The 27,210-nt window shown below is 38.2% G+C and overlaps 1 protein-coding gene across 2 annotated transcripts in view; it reads left to right on the top strand.

Annotated features, from left to right (window-relative positions):
- Positions 1-27,210, top strand: part of LOC104627904 (TBC1 domain family member 5-like) — a 65,558-nt gene that overhangs the window by 13,000 nt on the left and 25,348 nt on the right. The window contains exon 2 of one of the 2 annotated variants that reach the window (XM_010296306.1): positions 13,850-13,916. In XM_010296306.1, the coding sequence (XP_010294608.1) occupies positions 13,850-13,916 (67 nt within the window). The remainder of the gene's footprint in view (positions 1-13,849; positions 13,917-27,210) is intronic. The other variant, XM_010296307.1, reaches the window with a different exon arrangement.

Genomic DNA, 27,210 nt, shown 5'->3' with positions numbered 1-27,210 from the left:
TATTAAAACTTTGCCTAGAGGTAGGGAGGAGTGTTTTAAAAATAAGATGTTTAAGTAAAATGACTACAAAAGCATGTAATCTTCCATTTTAGTGTATTTCTTCTTCTGAATAAGTTATGCTCTAATAAAAATTAAAGAGCAAGTTGCATTTCGAAGATCAGGTCATCGTAATTCATTGACATTAGGCCACATAACTGAATAATGTCTTACTTCAGTGAAATACATCAAATGAGATCAACAATTATGACTCATAAACATGCCTCGCAGGCATAAAACAGCAGGGAATTAGCATGTGAGGCTGATAAATATGCATGTAAATAAGCTCCCAAAGGAATAACATGGGTTTGATTGATAGGTTTAGAATTGGAACATATGTAAACCCCTTTATTCCTCATTCTGGTGTAGCTAAGTAAAGATGCATTTTACTTGTTAAAAGTTTCAATAACTTTGTAAATCTTAATGCCACATCTGCTTTTGTGTGTGCAGGCACGTGTGGGTGTCACTTGAGATATTGATTAAATTGTCTACAGGGTAGATGCCCTCACACTAAGATCGTAGTGTTTGTGTATGTATATTGGAGCTGTTGTGTATGTGCATGCACGTGTATACATACTTGGGCACTGCATTTTAGGTGGTGGTGAACCAAAGATTACTCTGAGATTTGTTTTACTCAGAATTTACAGGTTTTCAAGTTTGCTTCGTAAGTAAAAAACTTGAGTTATCTGAGTTTTGGTATGTGCATCAGTATATTTATTTTTGTAAATGCATTCTGCATTGAAGGTAATTACTATTTATTTTACAGAAAGTCCCACAAGGGCTACTACATTTAAGAGTCTGGCAGTGATTCTTTATAAACTTCCATTTTTGTTGGCACCGTACAGCTTGAGCTCTTATCTACAACTTCAAAGTACCTATCACAGCAGCATCTTTATGTTGATCAGCACAAGTGTTTATGCTGTGCAGAGATTTACATCCGTATTGTTAGAAAAGTATATAACACACTTTGTGTTTATAAAACATTAATACTTTGCTTTGCCAAATACAGACCAATTGGTTGCCATTGTCCTGTGGCCTGGTGTACATCTGCTTTATTACCATTCCCTGCTATTAGGCAATAAAAACTTTTCCAACTGATGCGTACTCACTGATGTTGCATCACACTACAATTATGCTAAAGTGATCTTAGACCAGTGGCAGGCAAGATGCAAAAACATTTTCAATAGTATGAAGTGTGTATTGACTGTAGATTTTAGTTGTGTGTGGTTTACAGCTAAAATAGTCATTCTGAGAAACTTGAGATGGGGCTGGTATCAGAGATCACGGTGGTTCAACAAGTGAAAACTTCAATTCTGTAATACCAGCCTTTCACTTAGAGATACCTTTCTGTGGAAATAAAGCTTGAGCAAAATTACGTCCATCTGTTTAGATTTATAGGGTAGCAGAGAATGTATTTCCCAGTTAAGATCAGTAAATTCAGAAGTTACTGCGCATTTCCGAAAACCAGCTCTTTTTGCTGCTTAAAAATAAATAAATAAACTTGTAGCACTTAGAGACATCAGCATCAAATCTCACGTGGGTTCTCATGGAGCAATTTATAGCTACCTTGTATAATTTGTATAGAAACGTTAAGATGATCCTTGCTTCATCAGCATCAACTGCTTAACCCAGAATGTAACAGCCTGTGACACCAAGAAAAAGCGAGCGCTGTGTACAGACTAGGGGAGGGGATTTTGCATAACAGAGCTGAAGAAGCAGATTGCTATCAGGAACTCTGATGGACCATGTTTGTAGCTGCATAGCACTGCCCTTTTTCACAGAGGATGCTTAGATATCTCGTGAGCCAACAGAAATAGAAAATAAAGCACACACACACCATCCCCCCAACAGTGCGCCCTTTTTACAGTCAGGGTCTTGACAGGCTGTCACTCAGTTTCCACTCCCCACAAGGAATGTCCGTGAATGGCCCAAGAGAAGCCAGAAAATTGTTGCTAAGTATTTTTTTTTTTCATTCACCTCTAGAATTTTCCACATTTTCTCCAACATGTGTGAAGCCACTGGGAAATATGGTTAAATGAGTTAAGCAGACATCACCCATCTGTGCATCTCAGGGAAAATAAAAACAGTGCTGTCCCTCCGAAAGCTTTCTTGGTACGTAACCAAAATCAGAACAACCACCACAGTCTAAAGCTAAACCTAGGCAAAGCTCTTGAAGGAAGAAAGGGAGGAGCACTTTGAAGAAACTGCTGCTTCTGGCTTATCCCAGTCTTACTTGTGCATGGCCTCGCAGAATGTAAGGTGGTCCAAGCACCTCTGCTTTTCCGAAATGCCTGAAGGCTACTGGACACCTGCGGAACCATGACTGCACATCATATCTGCTTCAGACAGTGTTAAAAAACTGGCATTCAGCCCCAGCTCTGAATTTCAGTCCGCTAACAAGCTGAAATGATCACGTTGCAGCCTCTTCCTTGTTTGTATAAATGTTTTGTAATTCTAGATACAAGGCATTGCAAGAACCCTACTTTTGCTCAAGTCTTGAGTCACCCTTTAATATTGCTTATTGCCACTTTTTCTGCTACTCAAATGATTTGTAATTTGGATCTCTCAAACGGTTCCCACTTGGATTTCTCATGCACTGAAAAGTCAGATGCCTGACATTACTGTGTAAAGTTAAGTGCTTGGGGTTAATGAATGGCATTAAATTTTATGAGGTCATGTCCAGTAGATGTTAAAAGAAGCTTAAGGGAACTTTATCACTGATAGAAATTAACAGTTGGCATGAAAGAATGCCTGAGGGAGTTCAGTTCTAAGCAAAAATAAAATTGGTGGTATAAAAGCTAAAATATAGAGTCATTGTGATTAATGTAAACATTTTTGTTAGGTAATTGGTTACGTATTGCAGTAAAAGAAATGAGACCTCACAGTTTGAAAGGAAAGAATATTATTTAGAAAGCAATTAGTGTTTCTAGTCAAATAAAAAAAAATCTACATCACGTACAATATTTATATTCGTTCAGTAAACATATAACCTTTGGGGCTCTATTTATCAAATAGTCAAGTCTCCATTTATTTACATCAGTTTTTACTTTGGGCAAAATGTGTTCTCCCTAGTGGAGTACGTTATTTTGTTCAATTAAACCTTTATTTCTACTCACATGCATTGCTTATATTGCAGACCAAATTCTGTGTGCTTAAGCTATCAAAGGTTTGTGTTTTGGGGTGACTGATGGCTGGCATGAAAATCCTGTTTCAAAAAGAAAATGGCTACATTAACTTATGGATAGATCTGTTTTGCATAATTATGTGGGGAACTATTCAGTAATTACACTAGTATTCACATGCTGCAATTTTCGTCATCTTTATTCACTGTCACTCCAATGAGAGGAAACGGAAAACTTGTTCAGACGTATGTGTTCGTTCTTGCTCTGTCTTACGACCTGCAGTCGCAGCATATAGTACTTTTTCAAACAATGCCTGTGCTCAAGTAAGACAGCTATTGTTTTAAATTTCACTCCCACGGTATGTGTGTAAATTCTGCGCCCGTCCTTCAAAGTCTCTAATACCACGCTATGGATATGCCTAAATGACCTTGTGCAGATCCGTTCCTTTCACATCAGTTGAGGTCTGTGCTCTCTGGGCACAACGTTGGAGGTGACAGTGTCAAGCCTGCTGAGAATGCAGAGCTGTAGTATGGAAGAGTCACAGTTTCTGGATCAGACCTTTTTCTGCTCTCCAGTTGGACAGGGAGGTGCCATACCTGTCAGACAGCATAGCAAATCATGGCCACATCCCAAATTTGGAAGGTGAAATCAGAAGAATAAGTGAAAATGTTTTAGAATTTGTAGTCCCTCAGAACTGTTCTGTTGCTCTCCAGATGATTATTTTTGTGATTTAATATGGATTACATACATGAAACATGTCTTTTCACCTTTTCCTTCGGTAGTACTTGAAGTCAAGAAATCCAAAGTCAGAAAGCTGATGCTCACTGATGCTGGGTGACATTTTCACCTTGCACCCAGGCTGTTTTCTTTCTGGCTTAAAGGTATTGCATATTTTCTGTCTTAGAGAACTGGGGTAACTGTCTAGAAATATTGACTACTGCTTAACATTTATCCTATTATTGTGTAAATTAAATCATCAACCTAATCATACTTGTCTAATTTACATTTTTGAAGTCATATTTCTTAGGTCTCCAAATGCTTCGTACTTGCATTCTTAGTTCCGTTCTGAAGTTCCACCAAGGATTGACACTACTCATCCTCATCACAGGAGGGCAAGGGTGGAGAACAGAAATCTGTCCCATGATGGATTCCATACTTCACAGAAATGTTTGGTGGGGAGTTTCTTTCTCAGTATCTACAACAGAGGGGCCATTGTTCAACAAACTACCTTCCACTGTAGTAAATAGAAGTGTTTTGTCATTCTCTCTGTCAATTTGATATATTCTTATATTCTGATGTAGCTCTGGACTTCCATCTCTCAGATGTCTAGAATTTACTGCTAATGCATATATACCTTTGCTCTTCAAATTTTTCTAGATCTGTCAGTCACAACATGCATCTGGTTTTGCACCAGTACACAGTTGGTGCTCTCCAAATTAATGAAGGCTTGATTTAGAAGGATTTCGATTAAAATCTAGTGTTTTCATTATGCTTTGGCATATTTTGATTTGGTAGTTTAAAAGCTGTAGCTCAGTGCTTCTTTTATACTGTTTGGTGACTTTTTTTTCATGAGGGAAATTCATAGAAAATGTAGGATACTGCTCCATTTCATTTTCTCTGAGGTGTGGGTCTACTGAATACACAATATATTCAGAGAGTTAGCAGCCTTAAGTTACACAGCCTCAAATTAGGGGTCTAGGGCTTCCTGGCTTCATCTTGCAAAACCAAGCTAGGCAGCTTTAAGCTCAGATGTCCCTTTCTGGTGCAGGTCTCTTCTGTATAGTTAATTTGATTAGGATAAGAGTTGTTCCATTGGCAGCAGGAAGGTCCCTTTCAGGGTTGAGTATTTGAGTATTTGAGTCTGTGTGGCAGTGGTGTTTATTTTCAGGTTTTTTTCAGACCATCTAGCTCAAGTTTGCCAGGTACTGGTGCTGTTGTAAGGTGAAGGTATCCTATAACAGCGCACCTGTGAAGTGTCTTACCTCTAGACTCTGCTACTGATGGAACACCTTTCAGTTTCATCCAGATAACTTTGAACTTTACCCAGAGACTAAGTTGCTTTTTCAAAATCATTTACATGATAGATTTGATAAGGAATGAAAAGATGTGCTTTCTGTTGTGTTAGGAATGACGGGTAAAGGAAAGAAAAATCATATGCACTTCTAAGATGTTGTGTTCATAGTTTAATAAACCATTGGTTATCTCTTTTTTTTTTTTTTGGTGTGTGTAATGCTGCTAAAACAGTTAAGTACATTACTAAAAACACGTCTTTTCAATAAATACAAGCAAGATCCTATTTCTAACTAATTTAACAGATTATTCTGCAGTTTATGTTGATATAAATCCAAAGTAGCCTGTCAGACCTACAGATCTGACTACTTCCAGCAGTGCTAAAAGGAGTTGTGGTAGGGGAGGAGGAGACTGCAGCTGCAAGGAGCCGACTTTCCTGGGGCGACAGGGATGCTGTGGGTGGCCAAGAGCCTCTCCCTGGCCCCGGGTGTTTAGTAACTGGCTGCTTCCCACGTTGCTTCAGGTGGGGCTTTCTTCACCTCTGACTGTGTGCTTGTAAAACTGTAGCATTGGAGGAAAAGTCCAGGCGTTGCCCAGGCTTGCACCTCTGTGACAACTTCCGAACCTCAAGCTTCTCATCTGTTTCCTCTTCCTCAGAGCCAAACCCCACAGTTCAGCTGCTGGCTCTTGGGGGGTAGTGCCAGCCCCTCCACGGGATGCCAGGTAGCTCCACTGCCTTTTAGTTTCTCATGTGCCTGAATTTCTGTGTTTCCATTTGCAGTAACAGTGCTGCTGCTTTTACTTTTTCTGGTTGTCTCCAAGCCATAAATGCTGTCTGTGTGACCCCGTTCCGGATAAGTAAGGAGCTACTTATGCACGCGTCGGCACAGTAGCCATGTGGTGTTCTGGTTTCAAGCTGTACCTAAAGAGGTATGTGTGTGAGGTATGAGGTATGCCCATGTATGTGCTGGGCAAAGAGAGGTGGCATGATTTTCACAGTATTCCTGAACATATTTACACTCAAGGAAAAAGGTCCAAGAAGGTACATTCTGCTTTCAGGAGAAGCCTTTGACATCCATCAGTAGCGCTGTAAGACATCAGCCTGCTGTAGTAGCTTCCTTTCATAAGAAACAGCAAAGAAACAAAACAGAGTTGCTCGTACTCTTTTTAACTTCTGCTCCTGGTTATCGTGAGACCACCTCCCCAGCTTTAGGAGGTGAGGCTGCACATCGCTGCTGCGTGGCTTCCTGGCCCGGCTGGCCTTCCTCCTGATAAACTTGTTATTCTCAGTTGAAGAGCAGCTAGCTTCTTGTTGAAAGGGCAATTCTATTTCAATAAAAGAGCACTTAATCCTTTCTCGTTTGTCTTCTACTATCATTTAATCTTGGCAAAACAACAGAATGTTAGAAAACTTCTGCTCAATCTTTATTGGCTCTGTTTTTTTCCTAAACTCAATAGAATATGCATTACTGCTTTAGAATATGAAAATCAAACTATACTTACATACGATTTATTATCCTAAACAGAAGGATTGCATCTATCTATAAGATAGAAATGTGGTTAAAAATAGGATGTAATTGAAGTAAATTAAAGGACAATAGTAGCCTTCAAACATCTAAAGAGATGGTATGTTTTTCTTACTGTCAGTGTAAATGGTCTCTGGAGACCACCGTTTTACAGTGATTGTGCATGTCTAAGATTAAGCAAAGCTGTATGACCACTGCTATCTCAGGAGGATGCTGAGTCATTAACTCATGTTTATTGCCTCTTGCCATCTTTAGATTACTGCAATTTATAGCTCAAAGGCCTTTTAGGCTGTTTATAAGTTAAAATTAGCTAAATTCTTCTGGATGCAAGTGATAAGTCACTCGGCATTTGTATGTCATGGGACATAAGTTCCTAGCAATGATGCCAGGCAGCTTCTAAGATTTTTTTTCTTCTGTGCAAAGTCTAATTGTGGTACTTGTCACTAGTTATACTGGATTACTCTATCCTCTGTTTTGCTAATTTTGCTCCTTTGCTGTTTTATTAAGTATATATACTCGTCAGGAATTTACAGAGGTTAGAGATGGTATTATTTGTTAGGTATACAGCTTCCACTTCAGGCAGACTGCATTAAAATGTATATTATCCTGGAGTCTTTTGAGTCACATTTGGTGATGACCTAGGAACTTGTTTAAGTTATACATGGTAAATGATCAGCCAGGTTAAGTAGCAGATACAGGCTGTAGTACTGAGCATATGAACAGAATTGGACATGATTTACTATGGACCAAAGACAGGTGCACTAGAAGAAACAGTAACTGAAAAAAAAGTTAGAAGAATCATGTTTTACCTTATCCTGTGGATTTTTTTCTTTTACCAGTCTTATTGCTGCTGGTAACAAATTGAATCCAAGCATGACTGGACTAAATTCTTATGAACTTCAGTGGAAGTCAAATTTGCTCATACAAGCTAGTATTGCGTGGTTCCCACTAAACGGGAAGTCAAGCTATTCTTCCATGAATGTGCATTTTCTGAAGTGTTTAAATCACTAGTAGCATCAGAGTTAAACTTGACCTTCCCATTATGCTCAAAGAGACTATATTAAAGCATCTCTAGATGTAAATTATTTAAGATTTCGGTACCTTGCAATCACCTGAGAATTGTTCTCAAGCGTTCCCGTGAATTAGTTAAGTGGTATTAGAGTAAAATTTCTTACTCTATGTATTTAATTGATTTTAGTTTAGAACACAGTGTATATCTCAGCCTATTTTAGTAAACACAGAAGCTTCATCAGGAAAAGAAATATTATAAGTGCGTGCTTTGAATGTACTTATTGTTGAATTTATTTTAAATTGAGCTGCAAGGGGCTACATTTCTTAAACAGTGATGCTGCATTCTAATTTCAAAATCAGTCATCTAGACTTTTGTGTATGTTTTCCCATCCACACTTTCTTACACATACATTTTGCATGTGGAAAAGTGGTATGTTAATTTGCAGGCTAACCTAATGACAGGTTTGTGTTTAGATTTGTGAACACTCAGAAGCAGTTTCACTTAAAATGGAAACCCTCTTATTTTTATGTGTCTTAATTTAAACTGAAGTGCATAGACAAAATTATTTCAAACATATTTTTTTCTGGAGAATATGCAGAGTTTACTCATATATGCATATACACATATGCAGTTGTGATTTTATATGCAAAGATCATAGAAGATGCCACTTGATTGTCATAAATCAGCAATCCAAAAGACACCGGAACTGACTGGGATTGAGCAACGTGCAATACGAGATATTCTTATTATCTCCAGAAGTTTTTGTTCATAACCGCAAACCAATGTGTCTGCCTATCATGTTGTTCAGCAGTTTTCTGCAGGGCTAAACCAGGCTCTGATTTTGCACCTTGGTGTCAGCGTTCCTTACCTGTTTTCAAATCTGCCCAGCTTTCAGTATCCCAAGATTAGCATATGTGTGGGTACTGTATTGTGTTCCTTTCCTAACTCAAATAAGCTTGGAGAGGAAAAAACGCCATTACTGTTTATTATATTTTTCTCATAATAATTTTTAAAGATAAACAAATGAAATATTTCAGCCTGTGTAAGACTTCTGTGCTTCTAATGGCAAAGTCTCACAGTTAATTATCTGCATATGTTGCTAATTAACATAACGTATTATTTTTTATTTCACTCATGGCAAAATATAATATTTTAGGGCACAGTTGTTGAAACTAAAATGCTACCCAAAAACCTGTACCAAGCAATGCATGCGTTCAAAGTACGCATCTAACGCTAACTGAACTCGAAGCAAGGGATAGTCAGGTTTGTACTTAAAAGACTGCTCACCAAAAAGTTGCATCATATTTATTTCAGAAAACTTAAACAACTTGCTCAGAGTGAAATGTTCTTCAACTTTCCAGCCTAATAATTATTTTATAAATATCAGAAGTGCTGTGCACTTAATTCTTTAGCTGAAGGCATTATTTTCAGTTTCTGTACACTGCTTCGAGCTTGCTCCATTTAATCATTTTAAAAGCTTATTTGGTGTAAATTGAATTTAACACTGTAGTTGCAAGGGTGTTATGTAAAAAGTCCGAAAGATTCTCTGCGTAGGGGCTGCTGGTAACCAACGACGGAGCTTCGGCAGGGGAGCAGCGACTGCATCATCTTAAACTCTGCAGCACCCTCTCTTGACGCGATGCAGCAAAGCCGTCAGCTTCCCTCCCGCGCTCCTCGGGAGCCTGTCAAAGCGCCTGGCACAGCAATCCACCGCTCCGCTGCCTTTTACCTTTTAAAGATCTAGTTTGTGTAGTAAAATCTCCATTTGCCGTATGTTTTGGGATTAGTTCTCCTTTTATTTTTTTTTTTTTCTCCTCCTACTGCCATTTGGGTCTGTCAGCGGACCCAGATCAGAAAGCTTCAGTCGTCTCAGTCTTTTTGTATTTTTTCTTTTTTTTTTCTTCGCTGCAGAGATCCTGAAGACTTTCCAAACTGCATATTTGGTGCCGTAGAAATACAAATTGTCTAAACCTTTCAATTGCCAGACTGCTCTCTTTCAAAATAATAGAGGAGCCTGGAATCGCCCATGCTAAAATTAAGAATTTATAACTGTATGGAACAGATGTTTTCATAAACATTTGCTATAATTAATTTCAACTAGGGGATTGAAGGAACAAAGCAGTGTTTCCCTCTTCAAAACTTTATTGCCTTTTCCCCATACAGCGAACTCGGAAATCTTTTGCTTTAATATTGTTAATGAAACAAATTTACTCTTCTGTTTGGTTTTCACTGTGAAAAAGGAAAGCTTCATTTGAACGAGATACTGGCCTTCGGAACAATGGACAAATACGCTGAATCCCAAACACTGCGTATAAAGGGTTAAAATACAGAGGCTGAGTCTTTAGGTGCTTATTTCTGAGACCACAACTCTGTGGTGTCAATTGTCAGAGATTCCCACATATTAGAATAAATTTTGTCCAGATCAGTTTGATGAATATCTATCTGTGGAGTACATAGTAGGAAGGAATTTTATGTTTGAAGAGTTGTGAACCTTGGTGTTACAGAAAGCAAAAGAGTCTCGTGGCATTATATATAGTTTTAATGCATAGTAAAATGCTTATTGTATGTTGATTACCCCTTTATACTCACAATAAAGGTCTGCAATCTGTTAAGCAATCTTTTTTTTTTGTTTGCATTATATGAGGAACACATTTTGACTAAAATCATTCTTCCATATCTATATTGTCACTAGTTTTGGGGGGATATTGTTTAGAATGTATATAGTTTCGGGCCAGAATTTTGGTGTTATTGTGAAGAAGATAAAATATCCGTGCATTATTGTTCTGTTTTTACTAGTTCCTATATATCGTATAAATATCATTTGAGAAAGAAAAGTTTAAATTTTTAAAATAAGCATAGCTTAATTGTTTTACACCTGAAAGAACCAGTGCAGCTGCAAGGATTTTTTGAGCAAACTAGAATTCCTGACTGATCTGTCATCTATAAAGTGTGCAAAGAAAAATAGGTAGCTGTCATTAAAATTACATTTCAGCTTTCAATAACCATTTAATGAGTAGCGTAATTATATAAGTATGGTACCTCAAGTACTTCACTCAATAATTAAAAATAATCTCATCTTTAAAGTGAAAGCGCTATAATTATTATTTGACTTAACCAGGACCACTGTTATGATCTCCAGTGGCACCTCAGATTGTTCAAAGTGGTTTTGAAAGTATAAATTAAAATTGGATAAATCATTAAATTATTAAGCTTTAAATATGCTGAAAATTAATATAGCATGGAATTTGGAAGTCATGTTATAAGAATTGACAACCTTAGACTGCAAGCATATATTTGTGTTACAATTTTCCTTGTCTCTAATCATAAAACTGCATTAATGATTGAGTGTTTTATATCAATCTGAACTTAAATTTTCACAACTGTTTAAAATGTTGTTAAAGAACCAAAATTTATTTAACCTTTGATTAGAATACAAAGAAAATATTAAGCAGGGTGCAAACTCATCAGCAGCAAGATCTGTCTCCATTTTGACACTTGTAAGCAGGGGAATGCACAGTTTGATTTCCTAAGTGGGATCACTTTTGTCATGAATTCATAAACTGCCAGCCATAAAACCCTTTCACAGCTGACACAAGATTGGTAAATTGGTCAGCACTACATAAATATATATGTGTGCCCACACATAGACATGCGTATGTGTATATACATACCTAGAGAAATATGTATATATGTAAAGACACTTTTTTAGTGTCAAAACATATTTTCAAAAGGGGAAAAAAAAAAAAAGAGTTCAATTATTTTTAAAAGTAGGAGTGTATCCATAGAGTAAGGGTATGTCACTCGAGCTTCTGTCTTCGTAGACTTGTCGCTGGTTATGGTAGTATCCCAGCCCTTCTCCGTAAGAAGTCTTGTGCTGAATTTTTGCATCTCACAGAAAATGGCTGTTTCCAGAGAGGTAATGAAGGAGATGAGGGAGAAGTGTCTGATCCCTACATCGTTCTTCACATGCTTTTTTAGTCTTGTTGAGCACATGTTTAAGCTCAGAGTGCTCATTGTGCCTTGTGCGTACCCAGAGCGTCTTCCTGCTCTTGAAGTGGGGCTCCGAAATGCTACCCGGTTTCTTCTTACTGCCTGAAGTGGAAACCGTGCACTGCGCTTTGAAAAAGCTCTTCTTTGAGAAGATATTATGCTATCAGTATAATAGGCTGTTAAAAAAATAAAAATACAAAAATAGTGTGCGTATTTAAGTTAGGCTTCTCCATGTTACAATTTCTATACATGTTTTCCAGATAATCTTCAGAAAGTGTATTGGCATTTTTCTTATTCTGGGTTCGTCTATTTTATGCTATGTCTATAATCTCAAATGTGTTTCTTGTAAAGAAAATGGTTACTGCAAGTGACAAGGTTGTGTGTTGTGGGTGAATCTGGAACCCTGGTAAATGTACAATTTACAAATCATTGTCCATGCATCTATGAAATCTAAAGAAGTCAGCATATGAAATATTCTTTTTTTGCCTGGTTAGGAAAAGCATCAATTTCAAGTTACGCAAATTCTCTTGAAACAGCCTCCAGCTGTGTCCAGTAGTACCAGGTCCCAGCTCCCTTAAGCCCTTGGTCTCCATGCGTAAGAAAATTACTAAAATACTATCTGTGCAGGGCTTTATTAAAGTTTTTGATGAAGTAAGAGAGAGAAGAAAAGTGAATGCCGTAACTTTTAGTGTGTATGTTTTGTTAAACGGGAGATTGTGGCCATCTAACCCGCTAGCCTTTCAAAATATACATTAAGGAAGTACCTTAAATCTGTCTGGCCCTCAGTAAACCATCTGATGTAGTGCCACAGGAGCTGTTACAAAATAGGTAGGATAGGGATCAGTGAAGCATAGTAATTAGAAGATGAATAGAGAAGTGCAGATTTTAATGAAAGAATTATTTTTAGTGGAGTTTGTGGTGGAACTGATCTTATTTGTTGTCTTGCAACAAAGTGAGAGATGGCACTTATGGACTTTTATGAAGAAATAATATTAGAAGGTAGCATCCAGTGCAAGCACAAATAGAGTGTTCAGGTAGGACTGGTCCTTTCTGAGGAAAAGAGGACTATAAACAGCATGAAATAGTCTGAAATACAGTATTGTACTAGCAAGAATTTTTACTGTAGACTGCAAACTTCTTTTTGTGAATAAAAATGGAGAGTAAATGCGTAGGAGTGTTGGTTAAGGATGACGGTGAAACTGCAAGATGGTGTGGCGTGACTATAAACTGTATCAAGCAAGATTTTTTTGATAGAGAGGAAAACCACTGTCCAAAGAATCAACTGGTTAAACTTTAGTATGCTGTCTACAGCTCCCGTCCCTTCTTTTCCATGTGTAAGAAGGACTGATTTAAACAAAACAGGCAATAAGGAGCCTCATTTAGGAAAAAGACCAAAAGAACTTGATTTCAGTAAGTAGAAGAGAGGACACAAAAGTGTGCGATGCTATCTGCAAGTGAATTAAGGAAATAAAAAAACAGGGACACAGAAGAATTATCAAGCTAAATGACAGGTTGGTCAAGAATAAATTTGCTTTGAAAAACAGATTATTCTTTCTGACTTTTAACAGTTCTTCAATAGAAGTAGTTATTATAGAGAGGCGGGTTTCCTTGTAATCCTTGATTTCTGTGAACATCACTATTCTATGTATAAACAGCCCACAGGATGTAAAACAAGATGTTTCGCAGACGTGTTACTTGGGTAATTTCAGAGAAGCTTTGAACTTGTGCTATGACAAAAAATATGTAGTATCATACAGTCAACTTGAAATTTTTCACAAAATAGATGAACTTTTACATTCTTTGACATAATATTAGTAAAATCAAACTCATCTATTTATATGCTAGTATAATTCTGTAACCTTATACGACTAAAATTGTGTTTAATAAGTTGAAAAGGGCCTCAATGAAAACTTTAAGTGAAATTAAATCTCAGATTTTCAGAACATTCAGATGCCAAATGAACATGGAGGCTAGTTGTCTGTCTTGCCAGCTGTAAGAATTTGAGATGTAAAAATGAGACTTGTCTATATAAGTTTTGTCATAAACTAAAGTTACCATATATGTAAAATCAGTTGCAATACTCATCGATACTGAGTTACTTATTATCAGGGTTTGTCTTATAACAAAGGTGTTTTCCTTTATTTTTGTATTAGGAGAATCAAATGAAAATGGAAGCGCACACCACACCTCAGATTCTGATGGAACATTTATTTCTTACAGGTTAGTAATTTTTTAAATTTATTTTCGAGTTTTACAAAGTTTGAATATAATAAGCGACATAATCTATTTAAAGCAAAATAAGAGGTCCGTGTATTTTGAGAGTTTTGTAAAATCTAAATTGTAACGACCAGTAGGCTGAAGGACATGAAGGATTTAATCAAGGAATTATCTGAAAAGTTGTTTTCCTGATTATTATTTTTTGAGAAAGCTATTCAACATGCTTGACTAGTACAGGATGTTTGTAAGCCTAAATATTTTTAAGGGTGTGTTTGGTTTTTTCTCCAAAGTATGCAATAAAGTAGGAATCCTCACCTAAACTCATAGCAGCTAATCTAAAAGTTGTTGAAATATTTAACTCACCAGAGATCACCTTTCTGATGTTCTCCAAAGTAACTGGATCTATGGACCACACGGAACTCTTATTTGCTCGTTATTTCAGGTCAAAAACCAAAGCCAGGACCTGTTAAATTTGAGGTTTTCTAACAGGAAAATAAATTTAAATTCTGTTGATGGTAAACACTGGTTAAAGAAACATGATGCTGAGCAACTTTTTGCAGCGCTGTCGCTGAGCCTGAGTCTTGCTTGGGTACATACCGGAGGGTGTCTTGTACTTGAAAGCACAGAAGGCTAATCCGCAGATGCGTAGCTTCATCTTTCAGCCAGCGAAATACTGCCTCTGCTAGACATGCTAAATCTTTGTCCTTGTGACTGGTAAATTAATGGTAAGATTTGTGCTAACTAGAACGACTGCATCTGATGTCGATGCCTATGTATGATAAAACAAAACAGGCTTACCACGTGCTTATTTTGGATTCGTTTATTGAACTATGATGGATGGCATCTTTTTCATTTTTTGTTTGTAGTCTACTGGAGTCTGTACTTCAAAGAGGTGTAGGCAGGCAGGCAGGAGGAACCTGCCTGTTTGCCTTGTCCTGGTTGCAGCTGGCTGGGTGGGGAATATCGCACCGTCCTGCAGGCCGTGAGCTGTGCTGGGCAGGAGGAGCCTTCGGCTGTGGGGTGGCAGGGGGGAGCGGCGCCCGGGGAACCTGTTGCAGGCTGGAGACTGAGAGAGTGCTGGGGAGAGCAGGGAGCAGAGAGCCTGATCTGGAGGATGTTGAAAAGAAAGACTTTTCGTAAGGACCTAGAGGGAACAGCGAAGAGTTGGTTGCGATTCAGACGCTCAGAGGAAGCTTCTGGACTGACAGCAAGGTTGGAAAAAAGGGTGTGTCTACAGGGACACAGGGACACAGGGGAGGTTTGATTTACAAATGCTTCCAATTTTCTGTGTTCTAGTAAGTCTGTTCTAATGAAACCTACTTTGTGGTGAAATAATACCCTTCGAGGGTAGTTAACATGTTCACTTCGAGAAAAATATGTCAGCAGATCCGTTTCAGAGTTCTGCCTGACTCAATTTCTTGTCATATTTGTATTCCCTAATGCATGTAACGTACTGTCTAAATTAAAAGCTGCCCGGCGGAAAAGGACCTGGGAGTGCTGGTTGACAGCCGGCTGAACATGAGCCGGCAGTGTGCCCAGGTGGCCAAGAAGGCCAACAGCGTCCTGGCCTGTATCAGGAATAGTGTGGCCAGCAGGAGTAGGGAAGTGATCGTGTCCCTGTACTCGGCACTGGTGAGGCCGCACCTCGGATCCTGTGTTCAGTTTTGGGCCCCTCACTACAAGAAGGACTTTGAGGTGTTGGAGCGTGTCCAAAGAAGAGCAGCGAAGCTGGTGAGGGGCCTAAATACCCTGGAGGTATTTAAAAGACATGTAGATGTGGTGCTGAGGGACGTGGTGTAGTGGTGGACTTGGCAGTGCTAGGGTAACAGTTGGACTTGACGACCGTATTCTTTTCCGACCTAAACGATTCTATGATTCTAAAAGAAGGGCTGAAAAATACCACCCAGAATAATCATCATGTTTTTTAGGCGAGAAGCGTATGTAGATAGAGAGACCATGAAGCAGTCTCTGAAAAATAAGCAAAGTAGAATTTGGCCAGATGAGCAAAAGGAAGGAGTTGAGAGCTTGCTCTGCCATTAATTCCAGGACACTTACACCTGAAAGTCGTTAACTCAAGAGCCCCAACTGTTGTACCTGCCAGGGTAGAACTTGAAGAAGACAGCTTCAGCTAGGCTCTGATTCCACAGGAGTGTAAGCTGTGGGGCTGGGGTCCGACCCTGTCTTCCTACCCCTTCTTCACTCATCCAGTGGCACTTACTTCTCAGTGAGCCAGTCCAGGGGGCTAAACTAGCCCAGCCTAAACTGTAGTGAATCCCTGCGATCTTTAATGCTCCACAAATAAGAAGAGGTTAAAGCTGGTCTTTGTATTTCCATATTCCTTAGTCCAAAGTGCATATAAAAAATAAAATGTTGGCTACAACTTCCACTAAATAATTGTATTCTGTCAGAGAGGATTACATCCCAACTTAGAACACTGAAATAAATTAATATTTTAAAAGCAGTCCCATACACCACTGCCAGAGTGTTATTGTTATAATTAGAGACAAGATGGTAAAGCAAGATAGTACCGTGTGTATGTATATATGTCTCTGTGTGTATACACATGTATATATATAAAAGAAACCTCTGAGTTTCAATAGTTGGCAAGCTAGCACTGTTATTAAATAGTATTACAATGTTTAAGGTGTGAAATGAATATTTTCTGCTCAGTGGCAAGTAGCTTCCATCATATAATGAGACTGGCTGTAACTCTGCTAGTTGGATTGAATGTTGTGTTGATAGTTATCATTCTGAGCTGCATATTAAGTAAAAATGAGCAGCTAATACCTTATGAAAGATGAAAAGTGAATCTTAAACTACCTTGAAAGGTAACGATGGTAAATGGTTGTTATTTCTTTAAGGGCTCATTAGAGATTTGGACTTACTTTAGGATACTGTCAATGAACATTGTTTCAGTAAGTTAGTAATTTGATAAAACTGATGATAGTCTAGTTTACCCAATGTGTTTCAGTCTATTGTATTTAGAAAAGACTGGCTTGTGAATTTTTACCCTAAAAGAGGCAAAGGCATCTTTGGATCACGGTAGATGCCGTGCTTGCAGAAGACTAATACATGCAAAATTCTACTGGAAATTTTTACTGAAAGAAAAACTACTTTATGTTTTATCAGTAGCAGTCTCTTCACAATTTATTTAGGAGAAGAGGCAACTCCAAATGTTTCAAAATATTTGAATGTGAATGTGTTTTTGTATGAAAGTGCTCTTAAGAGTATATATTTTTTACAACAGTAAAAAATTGTTGGGCGGGGTGTTACTCGATTTCAACACTTTTTATTTTAAAGGACAATTTTACAATATCCAGTACAAGACTCCCGATGTGTGTGTATGCATTAATAAAGGATGTCAGATCATTATCCTCTGATATATTTATAATGCTCCAGAACTATTTGTATGGTTTTAGTTTTTAATATGATGGTGTCACCTTAGAGTTTGTGGCTCTTGCTTGTGTTGATCACAGCACAGATTTAATGCTGCTTATGTTCACACAGTGAGCATTTCCCTTTAGGTCATAAAGTTTGTAAGTAATGTAAGTGAAAAGCACATACGACTAGTACATATTTCTAAATATTCTGTGAGTTTGCAAACGTGTCCTGTCAGGTCACAGAGAATTTTCTAGTTGATCTTCAGGCTCTAATGGAAGTATTCTTTATGTACTTAAGAAGAAGCTTTAGTAATAAGAAATTATGAAAACTATTTTCTAGAACCATTAAAATTTGAAGTTCACTATTAGAAAAATCTGAACAAGGATTTAGACATATAGTAACTCTCATCTTTAAAACATAAGAAACTTGAGGAAAATATTTGAGCTCCGCTCTATTATTTTACTCCTGTGGTTAAAGCCTTTTCTGGATGTGCAAATTGGCTGGACTTCACCAAAAGGAAAAGAAAAATGGGTGTGGGTCTCTAGTTTCAGTATCTGCAATGCAGTGCCACTGGAAAGTAGAAATACTGTCTTTCTCCTGCCTTCCCAAGGGCAGCTGACCTTCTCCTCGCCAAAGAGGTGAACCCCTTGCCAGCACATATGACTACAGACTATTACATTAATCTGTTTAGCCTCAGTACCAGCTGCTTGCATGTTTTTAATTATCTTATTAGATGGTATAACAGTGACCTATGAAATAAAATGAAGGTGAGTATTTTTTAACTTTATTTTACAGGCTATTTTTCTAAATATATTTTAATGACCTAATTATGACTTTTAGGGAGAGCCATTGATGCAGACATTCAATTTGGCTGATAGAATCTAACATCTCAAGGACACTTATTTTCTTCCAAGGTGGATTCATACATTAATACCACTTCTAATAAATATATAGCCTAAAAAAACCTCACTTTTCATACTCATGTTGTTAACTTACTTTATGAGTCAGAGACCCATGACTACTATGCAGGATAATTTCTTCATACATCTCTGCACTTGTACATAAGTTTAATTTCTACCCCATGTATCAAGATAAAGTTCTTTGTGGCTTAAGCTCCACGACAAGTGATGATTGCTCAAAGTTGTGGGTTATGTAGACAATGTATATTCCTCCTTCTACTGATATTTCAAAGAGGCAGAAGATCTAGTATGACAGACACTTGTATTCTGTTTTCTTCCTCTGACTTATTACAGATGCTGCTTACCAGATGTTTTCTTTCTTACTGCAAAAAGGCAATGTGGTCCTGCTGGCTGAGGCATCTTGTGTGCCAGCCAACAACTGCAGGACTGATATTGAGCATACAGAAGAAAGACGGCAAGGGGTGCAAGCTGTTCCTCCCTGTTTCTACCCCCTTCCAAAAGTGGCTAGTGAAACTAGTTTAATTCCTGTTTGACCTATAGCTTTTCTTGGCAGCTGAGCCAGAAATGGCTACATAGTCTCTGTCCTTATATGTTAAATATTGTGCAAAGATGTAGGCAACATATACCTCCACCTTATGGAAAACTCCTGTTTTAATCTGTTAGGAAGCAGCCAGTTCCCAGCTACACAAGCCTGTTTAGTCTTGTTCACACACAGGTGGTGTTTCTCTATTGTTTTACTTTCAAGCCACCCCTGTGCAATTATAACCTATTTTTCCTAATTTTCTCTGCTATGTGTCCACACCTAATCAAGAACTGTAAAGAACAAGCTTGTTTCTATTGGGGTTTTCAAATATTTTGAGATACAGTAATTTGGGAATAGAAGGTGACATAGTTAAGTGGCACTGCACCTCTGTTCTGTAAGAAGAATTCTTAGCACTTGCATCCTTCCTGTCTTTCCAAAAGGAAGCAGTAAAGCTAGCATCCATATTTGTTTTGTCTTCCATAGAACCATCTGCTAGACACCGTCCTGGTTGATGCCATTTATGTGCCTGTAAACTCTCTTCTTGAACATAGAGATTCTTCTGAAAGATTATGTGCTTATAATCTTTCTCTGGATGTGGTACTCTGCCAGTACTCTCATTTTGTCCCTGTTTGTGAAGAAGTTAGCAATTCCGTCTTGCAATTCTCATATTTCCAGAAGGTGAGCAGAGGTTTCTTCCAACAGCTTTTTTTCTCCAAATGCAAGAAGATTACTGTCACACCTACTAAGAGCAGATAGAAACTGTCAATTTTTTTAACTTTTCCTGTGAAAATTATATTACTTTATAAAGAGGTAGAAACAGTAAAAAAGGCTTGCTTTCTGTTTGTATGTGGTGTGATCCCTTAGAAAATAGGGGAAAGCAAATTTAATAAATTTACTTGAAGCCTGAGGTGCTCTGAACAGAGAATCAGAAAGGAAGGATTGAATACTAGCACCTTTTTTTGGCAGAATGCTTCTTGATGGATTGGTAGCAAAAAGGAAGGAGTTGGTACATGAAAAGAGGGAGAAGTATAGTTTAGAAAGTGAAGATTTTGGTTTACTCTTGATTTATTGTTGTACGTGAAAATTAGCATGTATACCATTGACACCATATTCAGATGGTGTCATGTTTTCCCTTAGTAATGTTCTAAATCTTTTATTATGGATTTCCTTTACTTTTCCACTCTTCAATAATCTTTGAACAATCATGGCAGCTGAGAGAGGTGACTGAGGACTGGAGGTAAGCAAAAGTCACTTCTAGCTTCAGGAAAGTTCAGGAGGAGGACCCAGGGAACTACAGGCCAGTCAACCTCACCTTGATTCCTGGGAAGGTTATGAAGCAGCTCAACCTTGGAACTGTTTCCAGGCACCTGAAGGACAAAGAGGTCCATCAGGAGTAGTCAGCATGGCTTCACCAAGGGGAAGTCATGCTTGACCAACTTGATAACCTTCTACAATGAAATGACTGGTCTAGTAGATGAGGAAAGCAATGGATGTTGTCAGCCTGGACTTCAGGAAGGCTTTTGACACTGTCTGCCATAAGATCCTGATAGATAAACTGTTGATGTATGGACTGAGTAAGCAGACAGTGAGGTAGGTTAAAAAATGGCTCAGAGAGTTGTGATGAGTGGCACAAAGTCTAGACAGCTGGTAACTAGTAGCGTACCCCAGGCACCAATATGAGGTCCAGTTGTGTTTAATATCTTCATTAATGATTTTGATGATGGGGGAGAGTGTATCCTCAGTAAGTTTGCAGGGAACGCGAAACTGAGAGGTGGCTGATACACTAGATGTTTGTGCTCCAAAGAGACCTTGACAGGCTAGAGAAATGGGCTGAACCTCATGAAGTTCAACGAGGAGAACTACGAAGTCCTGCATCGGGGGAGGGAGAACCCCAGGCACCAATATATGCTTGGGGCTGGAAAGCAGTTTGGCAGAAAAGGACCTGGGGGTCCTGGTGGACATCAAGTTGAACATGAGCCAGCAGTGCACCCTTGCAGCAAAGAAGGCTAATAGTATCGTGGAGTGTTGCCAGCAGGTCAGGGTAGGTCACCCTCTACTCCACACCTGGAGTACTGTGTCCAGTTCTGGGCTCCCCAGTGCAAGAGAGAGATGGAGCTACTGGAGGAAGTCTAGGGAAGGGCCACAAAGACGATGAAGCGACTGGAGCATCTCTCCTATGAGGAAAGGCTGAGGGCTGGGACTGTTCAGCCTGTAGAAGAGAAGGTTCAAGGCGGATCTTATAAAAGTCTGTTAAGTATCTGAATGGAGGGTATAAAGGGGATGGAGCCAGGCTCTTTTCAGTGATGCCCAATGGCAAGACCAGAAGCAGTGGGCACAAACTGAAACACAGGAGGCTCCGTCTGAACATCAGGAAATGCTTTTTTATGCTGTCAGGGTGACTGAGCGCTGGCACAGGTGGCCCAGAGAGGTTGTGGTATCGCTCTCCTTGGAGGTATTCAAAAGGTGTGTGGAGAACTAGCTGTAGGTAGCCCTGCCTGAGCAGGGGGAGTTGGACCAGATGACCTGCAGAGGTTCTGGCCAACCTTAACTGTTCTGTGATTCTGTAAACCTGATTATTCAAAATGCTAAAAATAGAATTAGTTTGTTCTAAATCAGAAAGAGGAAACACCTGTGGCAAGAGCAAAACAAAGAAGGTCTGTATGAGTGAAAAACATGATCTCTAAGCAAAGGTTCGGTGCTAGGCTGACTAGCATGAGCAGCATAGCATTTGAGGTCAGGAATGTTAGGTTTGAAAAATTTCAGAAATATTTTGTTCTTTCTTCTTTTTGTTTTTAAATTAGTATTTTCCTTTTTTGCAAGCACCATTAGTCCTTTAGTAAACTGACCAAAAAAAAAAAAAGGAACCCAACAGAATTGCTCCTGTGATTTTCATTTTGGTCCCCAAGCCTTTCACAATTCTTCCTTCTAACACCACATCAGGCAATAATGAAGTTGAAATATTTATTAAAAGTTCTGAAGATCCAACTAATGCAATGAAATTCATTGTCATTCATTTTAAAACTCAGAACTCCTATCACCTTTGCAGGAATGTGATTAACACTGACAGGTGAATGGCACCATATTTTTGGTGCTAAAGTTAAGATCTTAAACATATTGGCATTAGCTTCTAGTCCATGAGATGCACAGTAACATAAAAGCAAGAACATCTGCCGCAGAAGTGGGAGTGAGCTGTTGACTGAGTTTAGCAGCAAGAGAACCTGGAGAGGATCAGTTCTTTGCTCAGTTCTGGCTCAGTGCCATCAGTGGTATTTTAAATGGAAGAGTTGTGTACTATATCTTTGTAACAGAACTACTGAAGGTTAAATCAGATATCTTGATTTTCCTGTACTCTGTTCCAAATATATCTGGTAAGTGATTTCATTTTGGTTTAAAAAAAACCCAAACAAACACCATCACCTAGAACTGTATGTAAAACTTTAATGCAAGACGGCAGGTTTGAGGAATTACAGTTTTTAATCCAAAGAAGCTTGAAGACAAAAGCTGTCTCAAAATAATGTACGATTGAAATAAATGTAAAGAGCAAAGACTTGCTTTTAGTAAGACTATGTGGGTTTTAATGGTGGTAATAAAACCTCGTCAGTTCAAGAGATTAAAGTTATATCATGAAATCACTTACTCATCTTCTTATGTCATTGCATGCAAAATGGACAGATTTACAAAGTTAAGATGGAATTAACAATATTAACTAGAATTTTGCATCTATCACCCTGCACATCATAAAATCATCCAAGTTTTGAAATCAAGTGCATATTTTTAAATACTGTCACGACTACGCCAGTTCTGTACCTGCTCTAGCTAGTCAGGTGTGAGTACAGAACATCTGGGGGCATATTCCTGCAAAAAGTATCCCCAGTCTCCCTGTTAAATCCATTTTTTTGTTTGATAATTTGTAGAGCTGTAGCTTTTAACTTCTGCTGTGTACTACAGCAAACTCTAACTTTTCTCTTTCTTAAAGAATTCATGTCTGTTCGTATAACAAGGCTGCATGCACATGAAGACACAAAATTCTCAGAGCTCTGATTAGCTGTGGGTATGAATTAGCAGAAGTGAAAAATAGCAGATCTAATGATGGTAGTCTCTCCACAGCCTGCATCATAACTAAAAAGGTGAAGGGAACTAACATCAAATGTTTTAAAGTTTACTGGGGGACTCATATTCATTGCATGTTTGTATCTCTCCCTTTGCTATAGAAGAAGATTAGCCACCTTGTTTAAACTAGGTTTAAACTAGGCCCGGCATTTTAGACGACAGGCTCTTGGTGGGACGACATCTGCCTTGCCCAAGGAACTCTAGTCAGGACAACCAGAAAGTTAATGTTCTGCCTGTACGTGCAAAGGATTTCAAAGGTGAAATTCAAACTAGAAAGCCTTGACTCTGTAACACGCAAATCAGTTACAATACAAAAATAAAAATTATTGAACATGATATCTAAATTTTGTTTCGCCATTCTGTAAAGGTGCGCATAAATGGAGGAGAACGAGCTGATGAAATTTGGAGTTTGAAATGACTGTAACATTCTTCTACAGAATTCTTCTACAAAAGCTAAAGAATTACAGTTCTCCCATGGCCAAACCTGGCTCTTTGGCTGAGAACCACCAAGGCAAAACAGACAATTTGGAGTATGGAGAAAGGTATCTCAGGGTCCTGCCTCAGATCCAGTGCTGTTACGAGAGGTGCTGGCAACGTGTCCCACTGCCAGTGCAGCTTTATTTCAGTTCCCCGGACTGTACTGCACACATGCCAGTAGCTTGAAGAGCATAGCTAGCTAATAACCCGAAGTTTTTGCTGGAAAGTTTACGTTACAAAAGTGATTTTACCTTTCTTCACGCAAACCTTTTTAACTGTATGTCAGCCAAAAGCGGATGAAACCTGAACTGTTTAGAAAAATCAGGCCTTTGAATGTTGAGCCTCCCAGCAGCACAGCCATGCATATCCACACTTACATGGCTGTTAACTCTGCCTCGTATCCTGAGGCAGGAGTTTGAGAAACAGAGGGAAATACATATATTTTCCAAGCAGATTGATAAGCCTTCACATTAAGGCTGTCAAGTGGATTTTCAGGGTAGCAAATAAAAATCCATGTGTTTCAGAAATGGTTTTGGTTTAGAAACTTACTGCTTATTACTTGCTACTACCTTTCAATTGTTTTTTCACCCTGTTTTTATAGAATTAACTCTGTTTTCATTACATTCCTGGCTGTTGCCTCACTTTTTCCTCAAATGTTCATTTTATGGCATAATAAATAATACAAATTATGCATGTTTCTTGGATTTATGCGGTATGTTTGAAAAGAACTGTTGCCTCTATTTAAATATAGATACTATATTCACTTATTGATGTTCCTATCAATAAAGACCTCATATTGCAAAACATATGACACAATAATTCAAGAATTTGTTTTCTTTCTGACGGCATGTTCAGTAGCCTGTTGCTTCATTGGGTGCCTCTGGGGAGCTGATTTTGGGTCTCAACATTTTAAAAAGCACATTCTGAAGATTAAGAAAAACCTATATGAAAAAGTCAAATTGGCTTTTCTGGGAGCCTGCACACTATTTTGTTGTAGATGATTTTGCCAATACTAGCAGGACTGCTCAAGAGTTTTCTTTGGATCTCTATGAGACTATCCATTTTATCCTTCAATATTGGTCTAGAGGGTAGAATAACCTCGAGATTTAGATTGAAATCTCAAATATGTATGCAAATGTTCACACCTTCCAATAGTATTGCAGTATGAACTGAGAAATACTCCTTGTTACTGAAATGTTGTTGTAAATATTGAATTGGTCTTGTTTCATCATGGACACAAAAAAAGGGATTTCAAAACTTGGCATAAAATACTTTAAAAATGCATGAGATAAAATCACTATACCCACTGTCTAATGAAATGATAGATACTGGTTTCTTTGTTACCCGCAGTTTCAACTGAAAGTGAAATGATTATGGGCAGTAATATTTACCTGGTAGGTCTGAGCCCCTGCAGTCCCAGAACTGAATCTTTGCCCTTTTTCAGTGACAGAGGTTGTAGTTTGATGTGGCTATTCACGTTTTTACATTTCTATGGGTTTTAGTGTCTTCCACAGAGTTTGATGTTGTCTGAATGTCGTAGTACAAAAATGCTTCTTACACTAGCTTTAAAGTTGGGAAGGATCTGTATTTGTGTACATCAGCAGCTTTATCTTGTAAGTAGGTAAATGCAGAAGTTAACTAGCCGTGATTACTCTCTGTGCTGTACCACCCTTCCTCAACTGTATTTCTTCCTCTTCTGAACAGAGCATTTATTCTGTGATGAGCTTGGGTGGGTACAGTTGGATTCTTCTGCATATCTGTGCTCAGTGCATTGATATTCCACTGATGTTCCACTGATGTTCCACTAGTGGCTATCAGTGGAAGGATTCTTCTGCATATCTGTGCTCAGTGCATTGGTTTTGCCATTATGCTGCAGATAGAAATTTAGCTGCAGAGCCAGAGACTGGTACAGTTGGATTCTTCTGCATATCTGTGCTCAGTGCATTGATATTCCACTGATGTTCCACTGATGTTCCACTAGTGGCTATCAGTGGAAGAAAGTCTTCGTTACCTCTCCCCAGCACTACCACAGCTCAGTGTTACCTCAGTGAAACTTTGGGAACTACTATTTGAATTACAGAAATATTTTCCAGGGTCCTTGTTACATTGTTGTTGTCACTCATTCTTAAAGAGTTTACAATTGCTTGTTCCTCTATAGCATAGTGGCATTCCAGTGTCTTTTACTAAGATGCTAGACCTCAGGGACTTAAATACCTTTTCAAAAATGGTGTTTAAGTGCATGTAGAATTTTACATAGACTTTATGATGTCAAGTCCTGCTCATCGTGCTCACTTCCCTGTGTGTTGTCAGAGATAGACATTTCTCTACCAATTCTTTAGACTTTTAGCTCTCAAAATTTAGTATTCGTAATTGTCTTAACAAGCATCAGATCACAAAACACATCCTGTTGGAAAGAAAGAGAAGACTAAATATGCCTGTGTATGGTTTGCTAGGAGATCAACCTCATTCCTTATAAGCAAGAAAGTGTGTGTATTAGACTGGACCCCAGTATAAAATTCTTTTGCAGACAGATTCTAACTCTTTAGTTATGACATAAATGTATGTTTCAAAAGATGGAAAGGAACAGATGAGAACTAAGAACAAACCTTGCAGAATGAATCTGCAACCTTCATCCTTTCCGCTGATTTGCTTGCTTTTTCATTCGTACATATTGAGCACTTTTCCCACTTCTAAGTAGTGCAACTGTCCCCAATTCATGCCAATAAATATTTTACATTGGACGGTTACTGCATAGCTACAGCATGTGAAATTAAGTTTCTTAAAGAAACATTAATCCAATTACTTTTTCTTCGTGCAGGCCTTATATTATGAATACCTTACAATATGTATGATAGTATATTCGACAGGCTATTTAAATAAGAATATGAAATGAAAAATATGTACAAAATAACCAGAAAACATTAACATTGGCATTTGCCTTTATTTCTGTTGTACAACCTAAAGCTGGTATTAACACATGATTATGCAGTGAATTTTCTAGTTTGATTGAAAACAATTGCATGTGCTTATTCATTGTATAAGTGGTTCCAATTGGCTTTTGAAGTCTTTCACTTCAGTGAAGCAAATGGGATGTGATAGACTTGAGTTCCAGTCATCATTGCTCTCTCACTTTGACCGATGCGTTTTCTGCAAGCCCGGGTTAACAAGGCTCATAGATACTAGATTACAGAATAGGGCTATATCATTTTAAAAATTATTCTGTTAGAATTGATAGCTTGTTGATATTACACACTGTTAGCATTACTGAAACAGTCCCTAGAATTGTAAGGCTTAATTTATTAGTTTTCATTCAAAATATTTGAGAAATGAATTAGTGAATGCTGTTCAGAAAGGATTTTAGATATCATTCAGCTCTACTAAAACTGAAGCAGATTTCAGCTTCCAAGTCTTCTTTTTTCAGTTGCTCGTAACTTTTCTTTTTAGTGATCCCAGCAGCCAGGGGGGATGTGGAGGGGATATGATCTTGCCAAATTTCTTTTGGCTGTTTTAAATGTAATTTTGTTCAAAACGTGTTTGGAATTGCATTACAAATTAAAAAAAAAAAAAAAGACAAAGCATAGTATCTGCACTAATAGAATTTAAGAAGTGTTAAAATTACTTTCTTACTGTGTAGCAATCACTCCCAGCAGTTGGTGAAAAAAAAAATAACCTGAAGAGTTTCTTTCCTCTCTGTTCTTTCTATACACAGTTACACTGGTTGAAACCTTTTGCTAACTCAGCCGGCATACCAGCATTTTAAAAGACGTTGTGGGAATGTTACCCACTTGCAGAACAATGTGAATAGCTTCAGAGCCTGACCTGTTGTGTGTGCAGAGGGATGTGTCACTCCAGAAGCATTGCTACCTTAGGGAGGCAGCTTGGCAGT

This window comes from Phaethon lepturus, unplaced genomic scaffold (assembly GCF_000687285.1).
Source record: "Phaethon lepturus isolate BGI_N335 unplaced genomic scaffold, ASM68728v1 scaffold16201, whole genome shotgun sequence".
Lineage (NCBI taxonomy): Eukaryota > Metazoa > Chordata > Aves > Phaethontiformes > Phaethontidae > Phaethon > Phaethon lepturus.
This window is presented reverse-complemented; position numbering and strand designations above follow the sequence as displayed.